We start from the raw sequence: 21,442 nt of genomic DNA, 5'->3' as shown, positions 1-21,442 counted from the left end.
TAAAAAACGAGGGCAAATTGGTCTTTTTCCCTGCGCCGTTTACTCCGTCCGGTTTAAAAACCCCGATGCAACCTCAGGGGATGTAGTTGTCACGTTTTGGAAGTCAGGGTTAGAGTTGAATGTGTCAGAAACTAGAGGGGTGTAAATGTATTTGTCCCAATTTACATCTAAAATAACAGAGGTGTGAGAAAAAAGTTACCTGGATTAACGAGAGGGAGTGGCATGATGTTGCATTTTTGGAAGGTGTCCCTAGTTTACTATTCTAGAGGGTTGGCCTTGCTTAGTCATCTCGCAATTGCATGATTGCATCCCATGCAATAGTTGCTAAATATGCCGGAGGAGCAATGAACCTAGCCTTGAAAATGGCATGGCCCCCACAAAAATCTCATTATTTTCCTCCATTAGCCACCTATTTAATATCGCCCAGAAATGGAATCCTAGTCTTTAGAGGAATACGAGGGTAAAAAGACAAAGCATGCCCTTTGAATGGCTGCATTGATAGTGTAGTAGTGTAGGGGCAGAATGGTCTAATTACTCTGTACAGACAAATTTTCTTTATCATTATATACATGGAGATGAAAGCAGAGAGTACTCCATTATTGATCTTGAAACAAGACCAGCTACCTTCTTACTGCGTACTTCCTTCTTCTGTTTTTTTTTAATTGCTCCGTGTCTTTTTGAATTGTAAAGTAGGATTGGACTCGTGTTTTTGTATTGTACTTGTGCTGCATATGTGTTGCATGCATAGTGGACCTTTTCACTGAAAAAATGTTGATCTTTACCTCAGTCGATGAAGTGGTGATTTTTGTTTGTTTGTTGAGCAGAAAATGTTGTCAGATTTGATTAAACGGCAGAAAAATGTATTGAGAGTGGATCCAACACGTAGGCTTCGATGGACAACAGAGCTTCACCACCAATTCCTCGACTCCGTCACTCGTCTCGGAGGACCTCACAGTTTGTTCTTCCTTTCTTTTTCTTTTAACTATTCAACTTATCCATCTTTTTCTCGACAATGGTGAACGTGATGTGTTGTTGTTGTTATTGGTTTTTTTTTTTCCCTTCTTTTTGGTTGGTGGCGTGAAGAGCTCTCTCTCTCTCTCTCTCTCTCTCTCTCAGTTTGTTTGATGGCAGTTTTTTAACTACTATTATGCATTTAACATTTGAAGTCCTTTCTTTATGGAAATTTTGTTTTGTAATACTGTTATTCTTTTTCCTCTTATGGGCTTTGGACCTTTTGGTATGCTGCACGTTGGATGGCGTTTTAAGGTTCTTATAAAGTGGGTTTTTATTTTTTATTTTTTTCCCCTTTCTGGATGATCTGATGTGGATTTCTGACGAGTTTTGAGATTGACTTGGCAGATGCATGCTTTTCTTTTTCTTTTTTAGCTCCTTCTTCTTTGCTCTTTTAATCTTATTTTATTTTTTCCCTTTTTATTGTGGGAGTTTTCATCACATTTTGGAAATATTGGTGTTTTTTCTTTTTGGCCCGTTTGATTCGAGTCTAGTGTTTTTGGGGTTTTGTTCAAATGGGGCATTTTTTTCTGTTTAGATGTTGGTAGTTTTTTCAGCTTTCTAATTCATTACTACTTTGATATTATTGGGATCTCTTAACGTGTTGTGGGATGTTTTTACCAAAAATTTCTGCGCAATAAAGTCAGAACTTTGTTTCATTGTTATGATAATTTCTTTGTTTCATTTGTATCTTTTATAGTTTTATTCTGATGATGCTTTTATTGAGTCCTTATCTTTCCCATTGAGATTCATGCACCTGAAAATATATGCAATTGGTATCCAATGTGTATTTCCTGTTTTTAGTTTGAAAAAATCTTTAAGGGGGATTGTCTTTTATTTTTGGGATTTCCTCCGGTCTAATTATAGGTAATCAAGATTTGTAAGAAGGGAAAATAACTACTTGCAGGGAGGAGTAAAGCTGTAGAGATCAATTATGACAAATGGAGTAGAATTTCTTGATGACTTTGATGGTAGAGTTGAAGGTTTTCCAGTCCCCTTTCCTCTTTGCACTTTGAGCAGTGGTTACAAAAGAAAGGATCATCTTGTTTTCTTCGTCATTCACATGATTTTTACTATTTTTGTCCATGTGTCCTCATGGTGAATTTAGAACCTTGCTTTCAATTGATTGTAGGCCTTCATGAGCAATTCGTCTATGTTATGTTTCAGCTTGGAGGCCCTGCCAATTAGTGCTTTAGTGTTTTTCCCTTGGATTTTTGTAGAGCTCTGTTAGTTCTGAACAAGGAAGCAGGATTCTTCCTTGGGAGCCTTCGATTCCCGCTTTTGATTCCCGCTTTCGATTCCCGCTCTGGCAACCTTGAGTAGGTTTCTTCCCTGGGAGCCTTCGATTCCCGCTTTCGATTCCCGTTTTGATTCCCGCTTTCGATTCCCGCTCTGGCAACCATGGTTCTGAATCCCTTTTTTTTATGATAGAAAAGTAGAATTTGATGTTTTGTCACTTGCGTATCTTTTGTTCGTGGATATTTGAGGATAATTTGATGAAATTACATGACCTAGGCTTCCAGTCACATTCAATCATTTGGTGAGTAATTCCATCAGCAGTGCTAACTTGGAATGAGAGTTGGGTAGATTTGTTCCAGCTTTAACTTCCATAGGCTCTGGCATAGTTTATCCTTGTTTCTTTGGCTATTTGTGTGTCTGGGTACGGTGGCTCTCCGATTACGCCGGCTAATTTGCTCATTCCTTTAGGAGCCCAAAACTTGAGGTGCAGCCCTGGGAGTTGGCTGCAAACAGGGACTGTTGAGAGCTTTAACCTTTTTCTTTAGCCGGGTTTTGGTATTTTAGGCATGGCAGTTACTTGATGCATGGGGTTGAATGGTTGTTGTTGAAATATGTTTGTCGTGTCGGGGCATTTCTCTCCATCACATTTTAACTTATCAATATCAAAATGTGAGTTTGGGATATTGAACTCTATTCTCACGATTTTCACATTTTCCGTCCAATTTTCTCTTCTTCTTTCTTTGTTTATTGACCTAATACACAACCATTAACATGGTATCAAAGCAATAAATATTACTTTGCTTTCTCTCTCTCTTTGTCTCTCTCTCTCTCTCCTTTCTTATTGCTCGATGAGAAGTCATATTTGATCACCTTTCTGCTGATCTTTAGTTCAAGTTCTTGCGGTTCCTCAGTTTCGTGTGGTGGTTCAGCCAAACCACAAGTGGTGGTGTGTAGTCTTGGAAATAACTTAAATACCTCCTCATTGATTAAATAACTTATATACCTCTCAACTTTCCATTGACTAAGCCTATTCTCATTAACTCTATTTTTGTAGAGATTCTCCACTATCTACCTAGACCTCCATTTAAGCTCCATTGGAGCTCTTGTGTGCAAGCTAGTGTTTGAAGAAGAGAGCCAACTCACCCATATTTTCTCTATGTATTGAATCTTTCTTCTCTCTTTTTGCTCTTGTCTTGTATGTTTTGTTCTTCTCTCATATATATTGAAGCACATCTTGTTGGTGATTGCTCTTCTTCTACTTTGGTTGTTGATCTTGGGCTAGTGTAAACTTTGGTTTCATTATTTGAGGAGAGGATTTTTCGGTGTTGTGAAATCCGTCTTTCTCTATATGTCTATCAGCTAGCTTACAAAAATCCTAAATTATTTTGTAACCTTCTATGCCTTCTTTTGTATGTTCCATGATCCAAACGAAGAAGAGGATTGGTGGAGGACATGAATCTAGAGTCCTGTATTACTTTGATGGTGGTGGTTTGGTTTTTTCCTGTTCAATGGCATTGCTGTTTTGGCCATCCTCTGTTTTACAGTTTGAAAATTTCTGTTATGTTTCTGAGTCAGTTGTCATTCTTAGACTGTATGTATCATGCGAAGTTTGTCACTAGTCCTTTTTAGTTGGTTCATTCAGATATTGGGGTCCTATTCATGTAATCTCTTATTTGAATTATAAGTACTTTGTTTATTTCAGTGACCATTGATTGTGTTGTAACAAACTCCGCATGATACATACATGTTCTTCATTATTTATTTCCCTCCATCATGATTTTCTAACTTATTTATTATGGTAATCCAATAGTAGATTGTGGTTGCAATATTCTTCAACAGTTTCTTATTTGATGACGCTTTTGTAATTTGAATGTTTATTCTTCTGCCACTAATTGTTCCCTGTTTTTGTAAAATAGCAGTTTGGAGATTTAACTTTTTTTTTAATTTGATTATCTCTTTGCTTTGCTTTTTTAAATGCTCATTTGATCATCAGTTTATAGTTTTATGTAGTTCGTTAAGAGTTGTTTTCTATTATTTAAATTGCATTTATTTGTAGCAGGTTGGTACCCTTGGATGTTGGAATGAGTTTTTTTCCACTACTTATACAGAGAACCTTCCTTGTAACCAAGTGAAAGGCAATGGAAAATGCTAATGGCACAGTCCTCATGGCTCATAACAATGTTCTGCAAAATTTCATGTTCTATGTGCTATGACAATGAAAATTTTACCTTGAAATTATTGTTTTATAATACTTTCAATTGATTGATCCAATCTTATGTTGCTATCGGTACTGGATTTCATCGTAGCTTATGGAGCCAATTGCAACTTTTTCACAATACAAATTATGGTTTTGATTTTAATTGCAGAAGCGACGCCAAAGGCTATCATGCGGACTATGGGTGTGATGGGACTCACACTTTTTCACTTGAAAAGTCACCTGCAGGTATATATGCTGTTTAACTTCTCTAATTCTTGCTTATTTTTCTTTCTGTTAACAAAGTTCTTTAATTTTGATTTCATTAGCAACTGGCATATGGCCTTCTCTGAGGTTATGTTACCTATATTAATCCTGTAGTCAGATGCTATGGTGGAAATATGGAAGTGAAATTTTGTAACCTTAGTAATTAATGTTCCTTGCTGCTTATCAGAAGTACAGATTGGGCATGAAATCAAGCAAAGATCCATCAGAGAAATCCAAATATGGTAGATTTTTTTCACTCTCTATGCTTCTCCCTGGTATGCGTGGTTTCCTACTTTTTTTCTTGTTGGATCCTTAGTTTCCTCTGAGAGTCGTCCCTCAACAAGTAAGCTGAACATGTTACTTTAACCAATGTCTATAAACATCCTGACCAAATCAAAACTTGCGAAGCAATTTGGTTTGCCTGGGATCTGAGTAGAACTATTGATCCCTGAAACCATTCTATGATTTGTTAATCAGATTTTTCAGACTTTGAATATCATACTAACCTTTCATGGTGAACTCCATTTTTTGTTAGTGAGCCGACGATTTCTTGATTTGGTATGAGCCTAATATTACTCGTATTTCCTCCACCTATGGATAAATATATGTTCTCAGATTCAATAGAAACTCTTCATTTGGTCATTTGATGATTAATTGGAGTTTGGGCCAATCGGTTTGTAGAAAATGAAATGTTATTTCAGTGACTTGATTTGTAGGTAATCATGCTAAACTGTCTATCTGAGATCTATGCTTGTTCAATTTAATTGCAAGTGTTTTATCATGCCCTAGATTTGATTATATCGTCTTGAACAACTTGATAAAACTTTCTTGAAATAGAATGAAAAAAAAAAGTATCCATCAGTGGAGTCTCGAGCTCACTTGGTTTGCCTGTGCATTGAATTGTTGGAGTGCAGCTTACTACCTTTCTGCTGCCCAAGGAAATAATTCTTCTACACCTCCAGGAGTGCTGACTCCTGATATGAATGAGTAAGATAAAACTTGTATCTTTCAACATGCTTTAATCAAATTTTTAAACTAATAAATTGGATGTGTAAATGCCTGCATTTCTATTATATAGAAACTTCTAATCATATGCCATAAATCGTTATTAATGTGAGGAGGGATGCTATATATATATATTCAGGGATTATGGGGTCGAAGAGGCTTTAAGAGGTCAAATGGAAGGGCATACAAAATGGCATGAACAACTCGAAGTAAGTCCCCTCGTTCTTAATTATAGTAATCTAAGTCTATGAAAACATATAATCAATCCCGCAGGTGTTTATTGTTATTTGGATTTTTACCAACTCTGTACACTTACTATTTTCCTTTAGTTGCAATTAACAAAGTTGCAATTAACAAATTCATTTATACTATGTAAACAAATCTATCTCGTTTATGTTGTCACATTTAATCCTAGTTTTATCATCAAAACTCTAATGTAAAAGGATGTCGGAATATTTTAATTTTGGGTTTATGGGCTGACCCCAACTAGTTTGGGACAAAGGCTTAGTTGAGTTGAGTTGAGTTAATTTTGGGTTTATAACGGGAAAAAACTGGAAAGTAAAATATTTAAATTTTATAAAAATATAAACTTAAGAACAAAATTAGAGCAACAAATAATATCGTGAATTAATCACAATATTTTCGTGACATTTTTGTGGTAAAAATAAAATATGAAGACATCTCGATGATTTCTCAAACTCTCAAGAAAATTTCGTGATCTTGTCATTTTATAAAAAAAATTGGGAAATATCGTGATAAAAATATCAGAGATATTTGTGACTATTAATAAAGCGGGACTTCAGAGCCTTGTGCTTTTCTTGTAATATATATATATATATATATATATATGCTCCTGTGTCTTGTTTCTTTTTATGCTGCTCATCTTATTTATTTCTGTGATCTTTTGTTTTCACATTTATGTTTCCGCATTTTGGTTCTCCATTTAAACATGCCTTGTTGATAGTAAGGTTTTTGGAATCTATTTACATTGGCAAGTAGACTTGAATACGGAGCAGTGATAAATGGATTTGATTGGGAGGCCATTGAATTTGGTTCATACAAGACAAGTGGCAATCAACCTTGCTTGGACTAGCTAACAGATATTTTTCTTGCCTTATTCTTCAGAGATAGCTGTGTAAGATTATAGACTAGCTGAGTCTTTTTATTGGGGATTGGGAGGGCTGAAGTTTGTTTAGGAGAACTGATATCTAGTTGGCACTTAGTTCCCCAGATGGAAATTTTGTACACTCGGGTCTATACTCATTCCAAATTGTTGCTCTTCAAAAAATTAAGATAATAATGTCTCATGGAAGTAAAAGATGTCAACCTAATATATAGTTTGTAAAAAGAACTAACATGTTTCCTGCAACTGTTTGCTATTTTATTTTTTTAATCTTAGTTCTCATATATTTGCTAATCCATTTCTATCAATTTGGTAGTTCCAAATCAAGTTTCACTGAGTTGTTCTTTGGGTAGATTCAGATGCATGTGGAGGCAGTCATCACTGTACAAAAAAGGTACCTGAACCTTTTACTGGAAAAGGCAATTGAATTGCTTTCCAAGGAAATTGTGGAAGCAACACATAAAGAACTTTCAGAACCAGATACTAAGGAAGTAGTGCCCTATCCACATGATCCCTCGATCTCATCCAATTTCCATCAATTTCCAGTGGAGACAATCAGGGTGCAGGTTCCTCCTAATCAGTCGCACAATAGGGATTGTTATTTTACTAAAAGCTACTTGACTTCAAATGGAAGCCCCACTAGATTTTCTTCACAGACTTTTCGATCTATAGGAAATAAAAGATCAAGAATTGAATGTGCATCTGATTCTATATTCTTGGGTAAGGCCGACAAAATTAATGCTGGCCATGGGAACCTACATGCACATTTTAATTTCCCGAACACGTTTGGATCAAATGAGAGAAATGGAATTGAGGCACACATGAATGGTGCAACATTGCCAAATCTTTCTCAAGATGCAAGGGCAAATGCGACTGCTGATGTTTTTTGGAAACTCGATTGCTCTGTGGGGCCAATTTGACGAAATGGGGGGAGAATTATGAGAAAAGAATAAAGTCCCCATGGATGAATATGAGACCACCTAGTCATGAGATGGGGAGACAAAAATAATGTCCTTTTTTGTTCTGTAAGGATTGGGTGACCGATCCCTATTGAAACCTTACCTTTTGAAGCTTGGTTCTAGTTTGTAGCGTCTTCAGTATGAATAAGTTTGTGTCATTAGCATTTCTATTTGCTCAATAGTCTGACAATAGTATAAGCATTTTCGATCAATGAAAAAGCCAATAATGGGAAAATTGTTTTCTACTAGCTGAATCTCATGGCATCTAGTTGTTCAAATATCTCTTTGGGAAGTTTGATATGTTTTTTGGCATGCCCTTTTCTCTCTCATTGATTTGTTATGAGATGAGGTTAAGTTCTTTACTTAAATAATAAATGGATTATGGCCTAGGATACCTTTGAGCATGGGGTCTTTTTATAGAGGAGTCCAAGGTAGTTCAGAAGACTTGCCTTAGTGGGAGTCTTTCCCTACTGGTCGACTTCCCTTGGAGTCACTTTCCATTCTTATCTTGATAAGTACCGGGTTTCCTCAGGGGAACTGGTTTCTATATTGGTCTACCTACCTTATAGGAGAGTAGCCATCCTCAATAGAGACTTTCCCTTTGGGGTACTTTCCTGCTTAGGAGACGTTACTAAATCGGCGAAGTGGAGAATCCTTCTTGCACTCGTACCTAAGAGGCAAGTAGGGGTGTAAACGGATCGAATTCAAAGCGGATATGGCTATATCGGATTAAAGTATACACTATCCGAATTCGGATTCGAATTCGATGGATATTTAATATCTATTACCGAATTCGATTCTGGCGGATATTGTTGAATTCGAATATTATCCGTATCCGTTTATCCGGTAAATTTGAACAGTTTATTGCAGCACTTTATCTTTCTCCTCCTTACTCCTCGAATGAATTTCCAAACCCTAATACCAGACCTCTACCTTCTCTTCTCAAAATTAACTCTCAAACCCTAAAATATATGAGATCCTCTTCCTCCTTTTAAAACAAAGGCAGAGAGAGAGGCGGTAGGGATGGATGGTGTTGGTAGTGGTCTTTGGATTTTTTTTTTCTTTCTTTTTTTGGTGTATATGATGGAATGGGTTTGGGCTATTTTGAACAAGGGAAGTGGGAGTGCTTATGGTGGAAGATGAAGAGAAATGGGGATGGGGATGGAGATGGGGATTGTGTTAGAGATGGAGGTGACTGGCGGTGATGGAGGTGACCGTGAGAAGGTGGAGAGGGGCGGCGGTGGATTTTGGTGGGGGTTGGGTGCACCAAGGAGTGCCGGAGATGGTGTCTCAGCCTCCTCCTTTCTCCTTTCTCTTGCTTCTCCTTGCAAACCTTAGAAGTCCCTTCTTTTAATTGCATTTTGGGTTTTTATATAATCATAAATTGGAAAATTGATCCGAACCGTCCATTTACCATCAGTGACCTAGATGGCATTTTTGCTTTAGAATTCTCTAGAAGCTATGACATCTTCTTTCAATCGCCATCATCCATTTGTCTCTTTCATCCTATAGCCCACATTTGTTGCTTCATAAAGAAGCCATGTCAAACTCCATGAATGCCCTTAAAATGAGAGATTACTTCATTTCCCACCCAAAACATTTTTTATTTTTATTTATTTTTTCTAAAAAGAAAATTCACTTTTCTTTTAGAAACAAAAGATAGTGTGTCATTACTAAAAATAAATATTAATGATATTATTAATAGTAAATAAAAAGGATGTACTTCTTGGATTCGGATGTTAAATGGATCGGATATACCATTTACCAGATTTGCATCCGCTAAGAGCCAGATATCTCATAAATGGATTCAGATAATATCCCTTGAAACGGATTCGGATGATATTCGCTTTAAACAGATTCGGATGCGGACGGTAATCGAATTTTCGAATATCCATTTACACCCCTAGAGGCAAGTTCGGTTTCCTACTTTTACTAGGCGCCACCGTCTCATATGCTTATATGAAGTGTGGATTTTACCCCTAACACATGGCTTGGTTGAAGTGGTAGCATTCCATGGCTTCATGACTGTGGCAGCAACAAATCTAGCATAGATCAAAAGAGAGTGCCATGGTAGGAATATCATTTCCCTATTATTAATGAATATTGAGAGGCACGAGCAACATGGAACCCCATTTTGCTAAAAAAAGACGGGTTCATTTTACAATGATATGAGCTCAATTATGAAAACAAGAGAGAGGAGATGAATTGTTGGAGATGAATCTTGCTTCAAGCATCTATGTTAGAACGTTAATGATGCACTCCAAAAAAACCAGGAGTTTCTTTGTTGCTCAGCAGCGGAGGCAAAATAAATAAAAAAGAAGAAATGGGTCATTTGATCATCGTCGTAGGGAATATAATACTTTGATAACCGTCGAAGGAGATGAGATGAGATTTACTTTGATCCCATCGAAGTCAAGTTTCACATAGGAAAACTAGAAAATACTCAAAAGTTCTCAAAGAACTAAAAAGACTAAAGACGAATTTTCAATAAATAATTCATTACGGTCCTGAGTGAGGGCCCGCCTAGGTATGGGACTAGGTCGGATGCAACCTGGGATGGGACAGGTTTAAAGGGCCTTGTCTAACGATTTCCATCAGCTCTAGAGCTTTTGGTGTATCGGTAAGGTACCTAACATTTGGTATCAAAGCATCCACCACGTTTTGTGTTCGAGTCGCGAAAGGGGTGACATGTGGAAGGGGCTGCATGGAAAAGAGGCCAGAGTGAAAGCCGTCACAAAGTGGGCCGTAGAGGACGGCGAATGTGGAAGCATGGTGGCATGTTACAGTCCTGAGTGGGGGCCCGCCTAGGTATGGGACTGGGTGGGTATGTGACAGGTTTAAAGGGCCTTGCCTAACGCGTTCCATCAGCTCTCAAGCTTTTGGCGTATTGCCTTACAGAAGCCTACTGCAATGCTTTGATAACATCTATTTATAAGAAAAAGAAACCCTAAAATACTCAAAAGTTCTCAAAGAACTAAAAAGAGGCGACTTTTCATTCAATAATTCAAAGAAGTCTATTATAAATAGAGGAATGATAGAGACAAGGGAGCCCTTGCATAAAGAGCCAAAAGAGAGCTTTTGATTGGATCCACCTCATCAACTGTAACTGATTTTACTTTTTTAACTAATTTTAAAATGTAACTGAAAATGGCGTGGATCCAATGAAGAGCCCTTTTGTGGCTCTTTGTGCAAGGGCTCCCTTGTATCTATCATTGCTCATTATAAATAACATATATTTATAAGGGAAAAAAACCTTAAAAGCTAACTTGAGACCTACACAAATAATATCATCCCCTGTCAAAAGTAACTTAAATAAAAGTTAAAAACTTGACTAAAATAACCCTAAAATAGAAACCATGTAATATATATATATATATATATATATATATATATATATATATATATATATAAAGTTTGTAAATCGGTCATAACTTCATCATATCACGTCCAAATCGCGTGATCTTGGGGTTGTTAGATAGGTAATCGAAAAACCTTTCCAATGATACCAAAATTAAGTGAAACAGACAAGATTTGATGCCTGAAAACTAGGCTACAAATAATATTGACAAAAATAGAAGTTGGAAATGAGGAATTGTTCCACATCACATATTCTTGGTAGCTTCACCTACATCACTTAAATTTTCAAAAATTTACCTATCAACCTCCGACGACTGGACAAAATCTTTTCTGGATGGCTAGTATGACGTTGGAAGAAAGTCTGGGCAGCCAAAGGTGGTCGTGCCTAAAAACTAATACAAAATCTAGTAAGTAATAAAATTATCTTCCTCTGACGTTGTTACCTCCAAATGGAGGGATTCTGCTAGCTCACAGTTTGTCACTTTGTCGTGACAGTGAAGGCCTTAGAGGCGAGTGCATTGCTTAAAAGTCTAAAATGGAGTTAGATGAGATGTGATGTAGTAATGACAGTTTAATCTGCTGAATGAAGTAGGGAATGACGAAATCTGGTGATATTCTTGTGGGTTGTGGCGGGCAGACAGAATATCCCTCGAATATCCGTTGGTTCCCATAGTGAGCGCGAAACGGGACCTAAGTGAGTCTGAGTGTCTGACCTGACCGCGGGCAGCTTTAGAAAATTAAATTTATAATTTTCTTGGTGTGGGTCAGGGGGTAAATGGAACACCAACAAATAGGCCTTTTCAGCACAACCTCTGGAATTCATGTTTTTATTGCATCAACAGGTAAAAAAAAAAATCAAGGAATTCCATCTTCTTCTTCACACTCTTTGCCCATTTTGTTCTTGTGCACTTCTTGCCCGGTTCTCTGCTTTTTAATTTGCTAGCAATTTGGCGGAAAAAACCTCGTTTTCCATCTTCTGGGATTGCTTTTCTTTCCCCATATATACATATATTAGCAACTTCAGGTTTTTAAGCAAATGGGTTTTCTTCCATTTATGAAATGGTGATGTGATGATTCAAGCCCCAAAACGTCCATTTTATCAACTGTGAAAAATCAGATTTGTACACCTCATCTTTCCATAAAAGAGAAAAACCCATGTCGGTATTTAAGAAAAAACTTAGGCGACACTAGATACTTACCTGTCCTCCATTTATGTACTCTTTATCTTTCCATAAAAGAGAAACAGTAAATATTAAAACTGAAACCTTCCCATTTCTTTCTTTAAATATAAAGAAAATGACCACCACCAGTAAAATCTTAGGATTTAGATGTTTACTTTATGGGTAATTTTTCAGGGAATTCATTTTCTTCTTTTAGTAATGGCACTCCTCACTTTAGAAACTTCTTTAATTGGCTCCTGATACCATCCCATAATAACTAACTAGAGTAAGTGTAAAAAATTTTGAGAGGAGTTATCAAAACAAGGTAGTGCGGATATCATTTCTCTACTTCTATGTTCTTGGCTTGTGCAATGATATTGCTTCTGCTACAGTTTCTATCTTCGGCGATTTAGTTGATGTGAATTCTGCTCTCTAGCTGTTAAAAAGCAGGGTTTCTCTTCTTGTGATATACTGTGTTTTGAAGACTGCTGATATGGCATTGTGGGGTTATAGCTAATTTCTGCTTGGTTTCTATCAATGTAGCTTTGCTACTGTGTTTATGAGTATGTTCAGTGTCTGGGAATTGTTGTTGTACATTTACTTACTGCAGAGGACCTTTTTTTTTTTAATATCATTTCCTTTGTATGAAATCATTCCCACAGATTGTTTAGATCCTTGACTGTGTAGTTGTGTTGCCCTTTGAATCAGAGCAGCTTTTTAAGAGTTTCTATGGCTGAGTGATATTATTGTTGGCGGGGCCTTTTCACTTTTACATAAACTGCAGTTTTCCTGAAATTTGATGAAGGTGTAGGGACCTTCATAAAAATTATCATAACAGGTTACGGTTTTCAGCTCTATTTAGGGTGGGATTGGGTTGATTGCAGGATTATATCTTGGATGAGATGTTTGTGCAGGGACACTAATGAGTCCTCCTCTAGAAAAACAAAACTAGTTAAAATGTTTTAGTTAATTGTCGCTTGTTGTGTTAAGTGTATGATCATATATATCGGCAGTTTGGTGAACATCTCCAGACCTTGGGGAGCTACTTGGTAGGCTAGTGTAAGAGTATATACCTTGTAAGGTCCACCTATGTAAGAGTAAAACATAGGTGGACCTTACAAGGTCAAGAACTTGACATTGCTTTTTGCTCTTCTTTCTAAATAGGCTTCATAATAGACCAGCCCAGGGGCACTGTTTATTGAGCTTCGTCTTGCCTCCTAAGACACCGACTAATGGGTTGGTGGGTACATAAAGTGTTATATTAACAAATTCACATATCACAAGAATGTAAAGGGCCTATTTCAGTTGCACTCTAGATGCATTTTCTGTTAAACATTGAACAGTGAGGGTCAATCCATTTCCTGGTCCTCCACTGCGTCTTCAAGTGGAACTACCCTTTCATAGGTGTTCAAGAAGATTGGCATCTGTTTAATTTCCTTTTGAGTTTGGGATCTCTTTTTTGTTCTTTTGAGTAAATGAGCATTGCTCAAATCCATGGATCTCATGGTGCTACACAATGCTTCTTAGAGCTGGTAATGGGATGAACACTCAGATTTTATTGTAGTGCATGGGCTTGGAGGCATTCAAAGAGTGTGTATTAGATGTCTCTCTTAATGGCTAAGGTCTAGATGATTTTTTTTGGGGAGATGATATTTTCACCCCCCCTGCAGTATGCATGCGCCCCCCTTAAAACGTGATTTGACATGAACAGTGGGCAACTTTAACGCTTTTTGACGTCAAATCACGTTAAAAGGGGGGCACATGCGTACTGTTGGGGGGGGGGGGTGAAAATATCATTGCCCTTGTTTTTTTTCCAATGACTAAGCTCTAGATGATTTTGGAGGTTGTTTTCATGGAACTCACTCTATATGCATCATCCAGAGGTGGTGGCCTTTAGGGAACATGCTCCGAAGAGGGTTAAAAGAGTCTTAAAGACAAAATCGGTTGGTAGTGCTATACCAACTGTGTTATGCAGATGCTCTTGGTTTTGCTACCTTGACTGTAGCATGAATTGAGCTGCAGTGAAGAGAAGAGAGGACTCCTCAAACAGTTGATGACTCCTTTTTTTATGAAGTTTGGGAAATATTGACAGAGAAAAAGATCATGGACATAACTGTGTCATACGGTGTTACTGAGGTTAATAATGGAACTACAGAACTACAACTCAGTGAGCGCCAAATTTTCATCTAGAGTGGCTATGTTTAAATGCTTCTAGTGTACAAGATGTTTTCATGTTCCTAATCAAACTAGAAAATCTTGCGCTTCTTTGTCCATTGATCAACTTACCAATGGAATATGAAAAGCTGCTTGCAGTCTATTTTGACGACTGTGCTACCTTCGTATGTGTCTTATCTTTGGTAAAATGTGCAGTTTCTTCAGATTATTGACTTAGTAATATTATGTGTTCTTGTTAATCTTAACCTCTATGTTGGGAAATTTGCCTTGTTTCCCACAATTCGGTGGAAGGAAAAATAGATAGTATTTTTTTTAGGTTTTAGAAAAACCTAAGTATAAAAGAAAAGAGGAGCGTGCGTTCTCTCTCGGCAGGAGGCCCTTTTGTGTGTCAGCTGCACAGGGGAGGGGAGAGAGAAGAAGAGAGAGAGAGGAGAGAGAAAGCGAGAAATGGAGAGAGAAGAGGGCTTCTTCTTGGGGTTTTCTATTGGGTTTTTCTTGGGTTTCTTGGATTATCTCTTGGGTACGATCTTGGGTGAGAGGGCAAGGAAAGGGTTGCGGGTTTGTGGGTTTGGGGAACAAATAAAAAACTAATTACAAAATAGATAGGACATCAAAGAGGGAATTGATCAGACCAATTCATCGAGTTGCATACCACCCCTCTTCTAGCCAACTCATCCGCCTTCTCGTTAGCAGACCTCCTAACATGAATCAACTCAATATCTGATTCTGCCAATATTGTAATCCTTGTATATTGTTTTTCTCATAGTGGAAGATCGTGTTCTCGCCCGTGGATGTAGGCCTTTGTGCCGAACCACGTAAAATCTCTGTGTTCATCTTGTGGCTTGTGTTTCTTTTTACTTTTCCGTTTATTTGTGCACGATCGGATCGGATTTGCCTCGCGAATTTTCTCAACAACCTCTATTTATCTAGATGATTCAACTTAACAATATGCTCCATAATTGTGGGAGGGGTCTCAATTATGGAGCATGGTGTTAAATTGAATAAGAACACATTGAGACCCCATCCTTGTTAATGACTCAATAACTACATACCAAGTTTTGCCATTTATTTACTATACTTTTACTATTTTTTGTTGGATGACGACATAGACTGAACTATTTTCTTTTGATATCGCATGTGATAGTTATTTCATGACATTTTCTACTTTTATGTATTCAAGCATTAGTTATCATGTTCGTAGGTAATGATAAATGTATAGCTCAAAGACAGTTTCCAGTAATGTTCACGGCAATTCATTAGTTTGTGGTCGGCAATTAGATAGTGGTACAGACACTATGGACCCGAGCAATGTGGGGAGCAATATGAATAGTCCTAATGTGGCATCAAGACAACGTTTGCGGTGGACGCATGAGCTTCATGAACGCTTTGCGGATGCGGTGGCACAACTTGGTGGACCAGATAGTGAGTACTTTGATCATGTCCATGTTGAGTTGAACTTCTTGTTGGAAAATTATAAATAATGAGCAAAGATCACGAATTTGACATTTCCTTGATTTACAAACACACCACTATTTTTTTAGCAAGTGCTGAGGTCCCAATTACTAATTTTGAATTTCAGAAAAGTAATGCTGGAATTCTAAAAAATATCAGGAGAAGTCTCTTCATACCATGATGATCTAGTCCTGTACATGTAGTAATTGTTACCTTAGTTTAAAAAGTAAAAACACATTCAAGTACTCAAAATACTTGCTGAGTTGCTCGGCTGTGACTTGGTTTATCTAAAATCAACAAAAATTAAATGGGTAACCCGAGTTTCAAGTTCACCTAGACTTGGTCCTCATCCAGTCCAAGTTGAGTTTTGGTTTTTTAAAACTTTTCTATATCCATGCTCATTCCGGCTCCTCTTCCTCTCATGCAGTAGCTACCCCTAAAGGTGTCCTCAGAGTAATGGGTGTACAAGGCTTGACTATATACCATATCAAAAGTCATTTGCAGGTACTCTTCTACGCTAACCGGAATCTCCGTTTGACATCTTTATTGGCATTCTGTTCTGTTTTATGTTTTTAGTGATTCCATTGTTGTGGTGCGTCCAGAAATATAGGCTTGCAAAATACCTTCGCGAGTCTACATCTGATGGTAAGTGAATAGGAATCAATCTCTCAAATAATTATGTCAGTGAGCTTATTTATACTTCTGCCGAGTGGCACTGCTACTTAGTAGATGAGCTCCTTCTGCCAAATTTCTTTACTTACTCCTTCACCGGAATCAATGTAGTGGTGTTTTTATGTACGTAGGCTCGAAGAGTGACAAGACAGAATTGGCTGCATTATTTACAGGCTTGGATGGCACTCCGTGAGTAGACGTCTCTCTTCTTGCTCTGTCTAACTGAAATCCAACTATGGCAACAAAACATGGAGGTCCTCCTCCACTTGATGGTCAGGGTAATCTGATTGGCATGATTTTTGGGCTATGGCCAATCCATGATGAGCTCCATCAGATGAACAGCACAGACCTTTGCACTTGTGCTGACTGAGTAGAAGCAGAACAAACAAAGTGTTTCTCACAGTATACTTTCCCATTAATGCACTAAAAAATTGCTACTTTGCAACTGTTGAAAGAAAGAGAATTATGGGTTGGGCTTATTCTGCAATATGCCTTGGTCAATTTGAATACAAAAACATCGGTGTCGGGGGAGTATAGTCTTTCAGATTGTTTTAAAGCCTATTTAACAAACAATTCATTAAGGGAAAAAATGTGTTATTGGGCATATCTGTTCGCAGACATTGACATTTTATTAAGAAAAAACCTGTTCATCTTTCTTTTCTTCTTATGCTTTTGCAATTGAATATGCAGTTTATATATTTTCAATGAACTTTTAGGAGACTGATATCCACACTTCCATATTTTGGTAATGGAACTAATCGCTTTGTTTTACTTTTTTTTATTGGCTGCTGCGAGCTTTGTGGGAATTTAAATATCCTTTTACAGCTGGTTGAAAAAGGTGTAAAATGTAGTTCCATTATCAAAATATAGTAGTGCTGATATCAATCCCCAATTTTTATTGGTTGGAATGTTGGATACATTTTTTATGCTTTTATAAACTAAGATTTATTAACCAGATCTATCTCCCTTTATCATCATATAACTGTATGGATATGCTAATGTGTTGCGTAAGTCTCCCAAGATTGCCCTGCCTTGAGAACTGACATCCATGTCTGAGCACAACATGTTCGTGTCTTTGCTTTATAATTTACAACAAGTTGATGAGAATAACCTGTCTTTCCTTTATCACCAAATGAACCTTTCCATTTCTGTAAGATAAACACAACTATGGCCACATTATAGGCTCCTTTGTGTCTGTTAAACATGTTAGAAATTAATAAGCAGCAGTTTTATTGGTGGTTTCTGAACGTCTTTGGTCAGAGAAACACTTGTTTCTTCACAACTTGTTGGTTTTCTCAAATTGTCTCTTTTTCGTTTGAAAGCTTTCACCTTTTGTTTTTCAAAGTTGGTGTTTAGGTAACTTATATGATTTTTCATTCGATCTGAGACAGTGTGGTTATTTGTTATTGCCAGTGGAATGCAAATTACGGAAGCACTGAAGCTGCAGATGGAGGTGCAAAAGCGTCTGCATGAGCAATTAGAAGTGAGCTTTCCCTCTGCTTGTGTTATTTTCAACTGCATAATTCATATCACTACTACTTAGAAGTCATACCAGTAATTTTGAAATGGACATTTTTTTTTGAAATGGACATTTCTCATAGCAATTCAGATGCTAACTCCAGTCCTAACGTATGACTTGAAGATTCATCATGATAAGAAATAGTACTTTTTTTATACGTAAGCCGGGATTGAACCTCCGACCTCTAGGTCGATAAGAATAATAGTACTTACTACTTAGGATGAGAAAACTGCAAATGATGACATTTTTCGTATGACTTCTCTGATTCATAATTATGCAACACCTATGTAACATTAGCAATCACATCAGCTTCCAGAGAGACAGTGGAAAGCCCAAATACTGAGGTGGCCTTAAAATCATATGATATTACTAAAATGTTACCAAGTCTCGGTTCCTAAAAGCATTAGATATAGAGAACTATAGTTGAATAAGTAGGAATATATTAAAATTACATGAATGGTATATGAAAATATAGGGGAAATGATAGGAAAAGTTGCTCAAAATATCGTAACAAGCACATTTTCTTTCTAAAAAAAAAGCGGTTACTTACATGGGCAAAACAGCAAAAAGAGCTAGATGACATAGCAGCTCACAGTATATTTAATGGGAAAATGTCTCAGTTTTTTTAGTTGAAAATAAAGATATTGATCCACAGTTCCGCAACGTAGAAGGTCTAGAGTCTCTAGACCCATGGCAAATAAAGCTCAGTTCTGCTTAATTCAACAAAGGCACTATTAAAAGGTGACCCATGGCAAATAATGCTCAGTTCTGCTTAATTCAACAAAGGCACTATTAAAAGGTTGCCAAATCTTTCCAAAAGAAAATAGAAAAGGAAATGAAAATGAAGAGCTACAAGAAGGTTTCCAATTTCATTTCCTTCCATCACTGATGCACCTTTGAAGAAGGGAATTCCTTCGTTTCTTCCTTCCATTTTCTCTTTCCCATTGAGAATGAGAATAGGAGGAAGATAGAACTTGTATGCAGCTTCTCCGACAAGGTAGATTCTGAAGGTGATGATGGCAATTCTGAGACTGGGAGTCTCATGCTTGTAGCTGGTTTCTGGGCATCGGATGCTTCGGCCATTCATCTCTCCTCATAAAAATGCACCCGTTGGACCCATTGAATTCGCCATTGGCGCAATATCTGCAACTTTACCTTTTCTTCTTGTAGGGTTTGGGTGAGAGGATGAGTGCTAAAAGTTGTCTATCAATTATTTTTAGCCTTGCTACAGAAGCTCTAGCCTTACTAAGCGGGTCAAACCATCTGATACCATGATTGTGAGGAAAATACTATTTGGAGTATTTTTCCTTGTTCTTGTGGTTGACGAGATCTACTGTTTGATAGTTTGGACGCTACTTGCTTATCAATTCCTTTGTTGTTTCTCGTGTTCTATTTGCTCTTTTCTTGCTTCTTTCAAACAAGTGCCGGTCTACCTCAGTAATCTCATAACTATTTCTAGCTCATGAAATGGCTTATTTTGTACTTTTTGTTTTGTTGCTACATCTGTTGCCGCTTCTTGTTGCAGTGCCCATGTCAAGTGTTCATGGAAGAACTCAAATACTACACCCTCTGAGTTCGATAGTGGACTTGCAAATGACAGACCAATGTCCCTAACGTTTGAATTTTCAAAATCTGTTGCCAACAAACAGGTCCAAAGGCAGCTACAGCTACGCATAGAAGCGCAAGGCAAGTATCTGAAGAAGATCATCGAAGAACAGCTGCGGCTGAGTGGCGTGCTCAGTAATGGCTCGGAATCAGGCATCTCGGGCGACCATTGCCCTGAGACGTCTGACAACAAGACTGACCCCTCCACCCCAGCACCAACCTCAGAGTCTCCCCTCCAACAAGATAATATTGCCAAGGAACGTGCTGCTAAAGGCCCCTCCAAGAGCCCTTCTTGTGACGAGTCATTCTCTTCACACTGAGAGCCCCAACTGTGACAAGTCAGGCAAGAGACAGCAGAGTATGGGCAATGCACATGCGAATCCAGAGACGATGCCTATCAAGTCAGGCTCGAGTTTGGGTTTCAGGCAACCATCCCTCGGTCTTCCAAATGGGGGGACAATTTGATTCATTGGCCACTTCTCTCTTGGACGAAGATCGGTTTGAAAATAAAAAAATGTGTCCAGGAGTGACATTTGAACCGAGAACAGATGTATGTAAGATCATTCCCCCTTGAGGCCCTTCTGTTATTAATCACTAGTTACTGTTGTTTAGGTGCTTAAGCTGATATAGTTGGTGTTATTTAATCATGCACGTGGATTTTTAATATCAAAGAGTTGTTGGGTTTTGAGAACCTAAGACCTGCTGTGAGGCAATAGAGCTGATGCCAATTACTGCAAAAGCTTAAGCTGATAGAGTTGGTGTTATTTAATCCTTTATGCTTCAACATTTTTTTTCTCTTTTATATCAGCAGATAATTAGGTTCAAAGAAATGAGCATTTGCCAGTCTCCTTCATTTATTTGGCCCGTTCTTGTCTACGTGCATGAATGCATAGCATAGGATCGAAAAGCATTAGCAGCAAGTCGTGAAACTTGAAGATTAAAAGCGAGGAAATGTTGGTTAACATCCTATAACCTAGTTTTCTTTGAATTCCCTTTCCCTGTTTTTTGAGTTTTGGGTATACAAAGATATTTGTGTCTCGAAAAAATAATGGGTCTAACTTTGAGGGGGGACAAATCCTTGGATAAACCCTCTGGGCTTGGCTCTTTTCATTGTGGTTGTTCTCAACGTGAATGGAGGATAGCAAGCCTGTTCAAACGATAAAATAAACCGCAGCTGAACACGTAACCATCTGTTGTCACATATCATTACCATGAACATGGCTGTATTGTGCAATGATTTTGACTGTGCCCGTCCACAGGCGACAATGGGAATGCCTCGGTATTAAAAAAAACACTTAGCTCTCAGATTGTAATTACCAATTGATTTTCTGGTTACCAGCAATAAAAAACAATTGATTGGCAACCTCCCAATTTCAACCAGCAAACGTCATGTTAGTGTTATCCGATTTTGCAATCTGTGGTTTGGCCCATCAACAATATGATGAACACTTGCAAGGCACTTCTGGAATGATTGGTATTCTATCTTTGTTCCAGAAATGTGTAATCTGATGTTGAAATCTTTAAGTAGCACAACACATTTTGGGTATAGAATAAAAAAGGGAAATGCTAATACTCACCTTGCTTAAGTTAAACGAGGGTGTGTAGTAGGTATTGAGGTCAGAGTTAGCTTTTCCAGAAAAGGCAAGAGGTAAAATAAGTCTCACTCCACCCGAAGAGGTGGGGGCATCTTCCACGCATACATTA

At 37.7% G+C, this 21,442-nt stretch overlaps 1 protein-coding gene across 5 annotated transcripts; it reads left to right on the top strand.

The window, feature by feature from the left end:
- Positions 1-551: 551 nt before the first annotated feature.
- LOC143852027 (myb family transcription factor PHL7-like) lies at positions 552-20,477 on the top strand. 5 transcript variants are annotated; one of them, XM_077361541.1, is made up of 8 exons: positions 5,074-5,698; positions 5,856-5,925; positions 15,692-15,912; positions 16,370-16,446; positions 16,545-16,587; positions 16,788-16,803; positions 18,028-18,097; positions 19,659-19,924. In XM_077361541.1, the coding sequence occupies exons 3-8, from the start codon at positions 15,702-15,704 to the stop codon at positions 19,704-19,706; spliced, it is 465 nt and encodes a 154-aa protein (XP_077217656.1). In that variant the 5' UTR covers positions 5,074-5,698; positions 5,856-5,925; positions 15,692-15,701; the 3' UTR covers positions 19,707-19,924. The 5 variants fall into 5 exon arrangements, with proteins under 5 accessions (XP_077217653.1, XP_077217652.1, XP_077217656.1 ...); XM_077361540.1 differs by having other exon boundaries at positions 5,087-5,698; positions 16,746-16,803; XM_077361539.1 differs by having other exon boundaries at positions 5,113-5,698; positions 16,746-16,803; positions 19,783-20,477.
- The last annotated feature ends 965 nt before the right edge of the window (positions 20,478-21,442 follow it).

This window comes from Tasmannia lanceolata, unplaced genomic scaffold (genome assembly GCF_043159265.1).
Source record: "Tasmannia lanceolata isolate RefF3 unplaced genomic scaffold, GAP_Taslan_0.1 ptg000018l, whole genome shotgun sequence".
NCBI lineage: Eukaryota > Viridiplantae > Streptophyta > Magnoliopsida > Canellales > Winteraceae > Tasmannia > Tasmannia lanceolata.
This window is presented reverse-complemented; position numbering and strand designations above follow the sequence as displayed.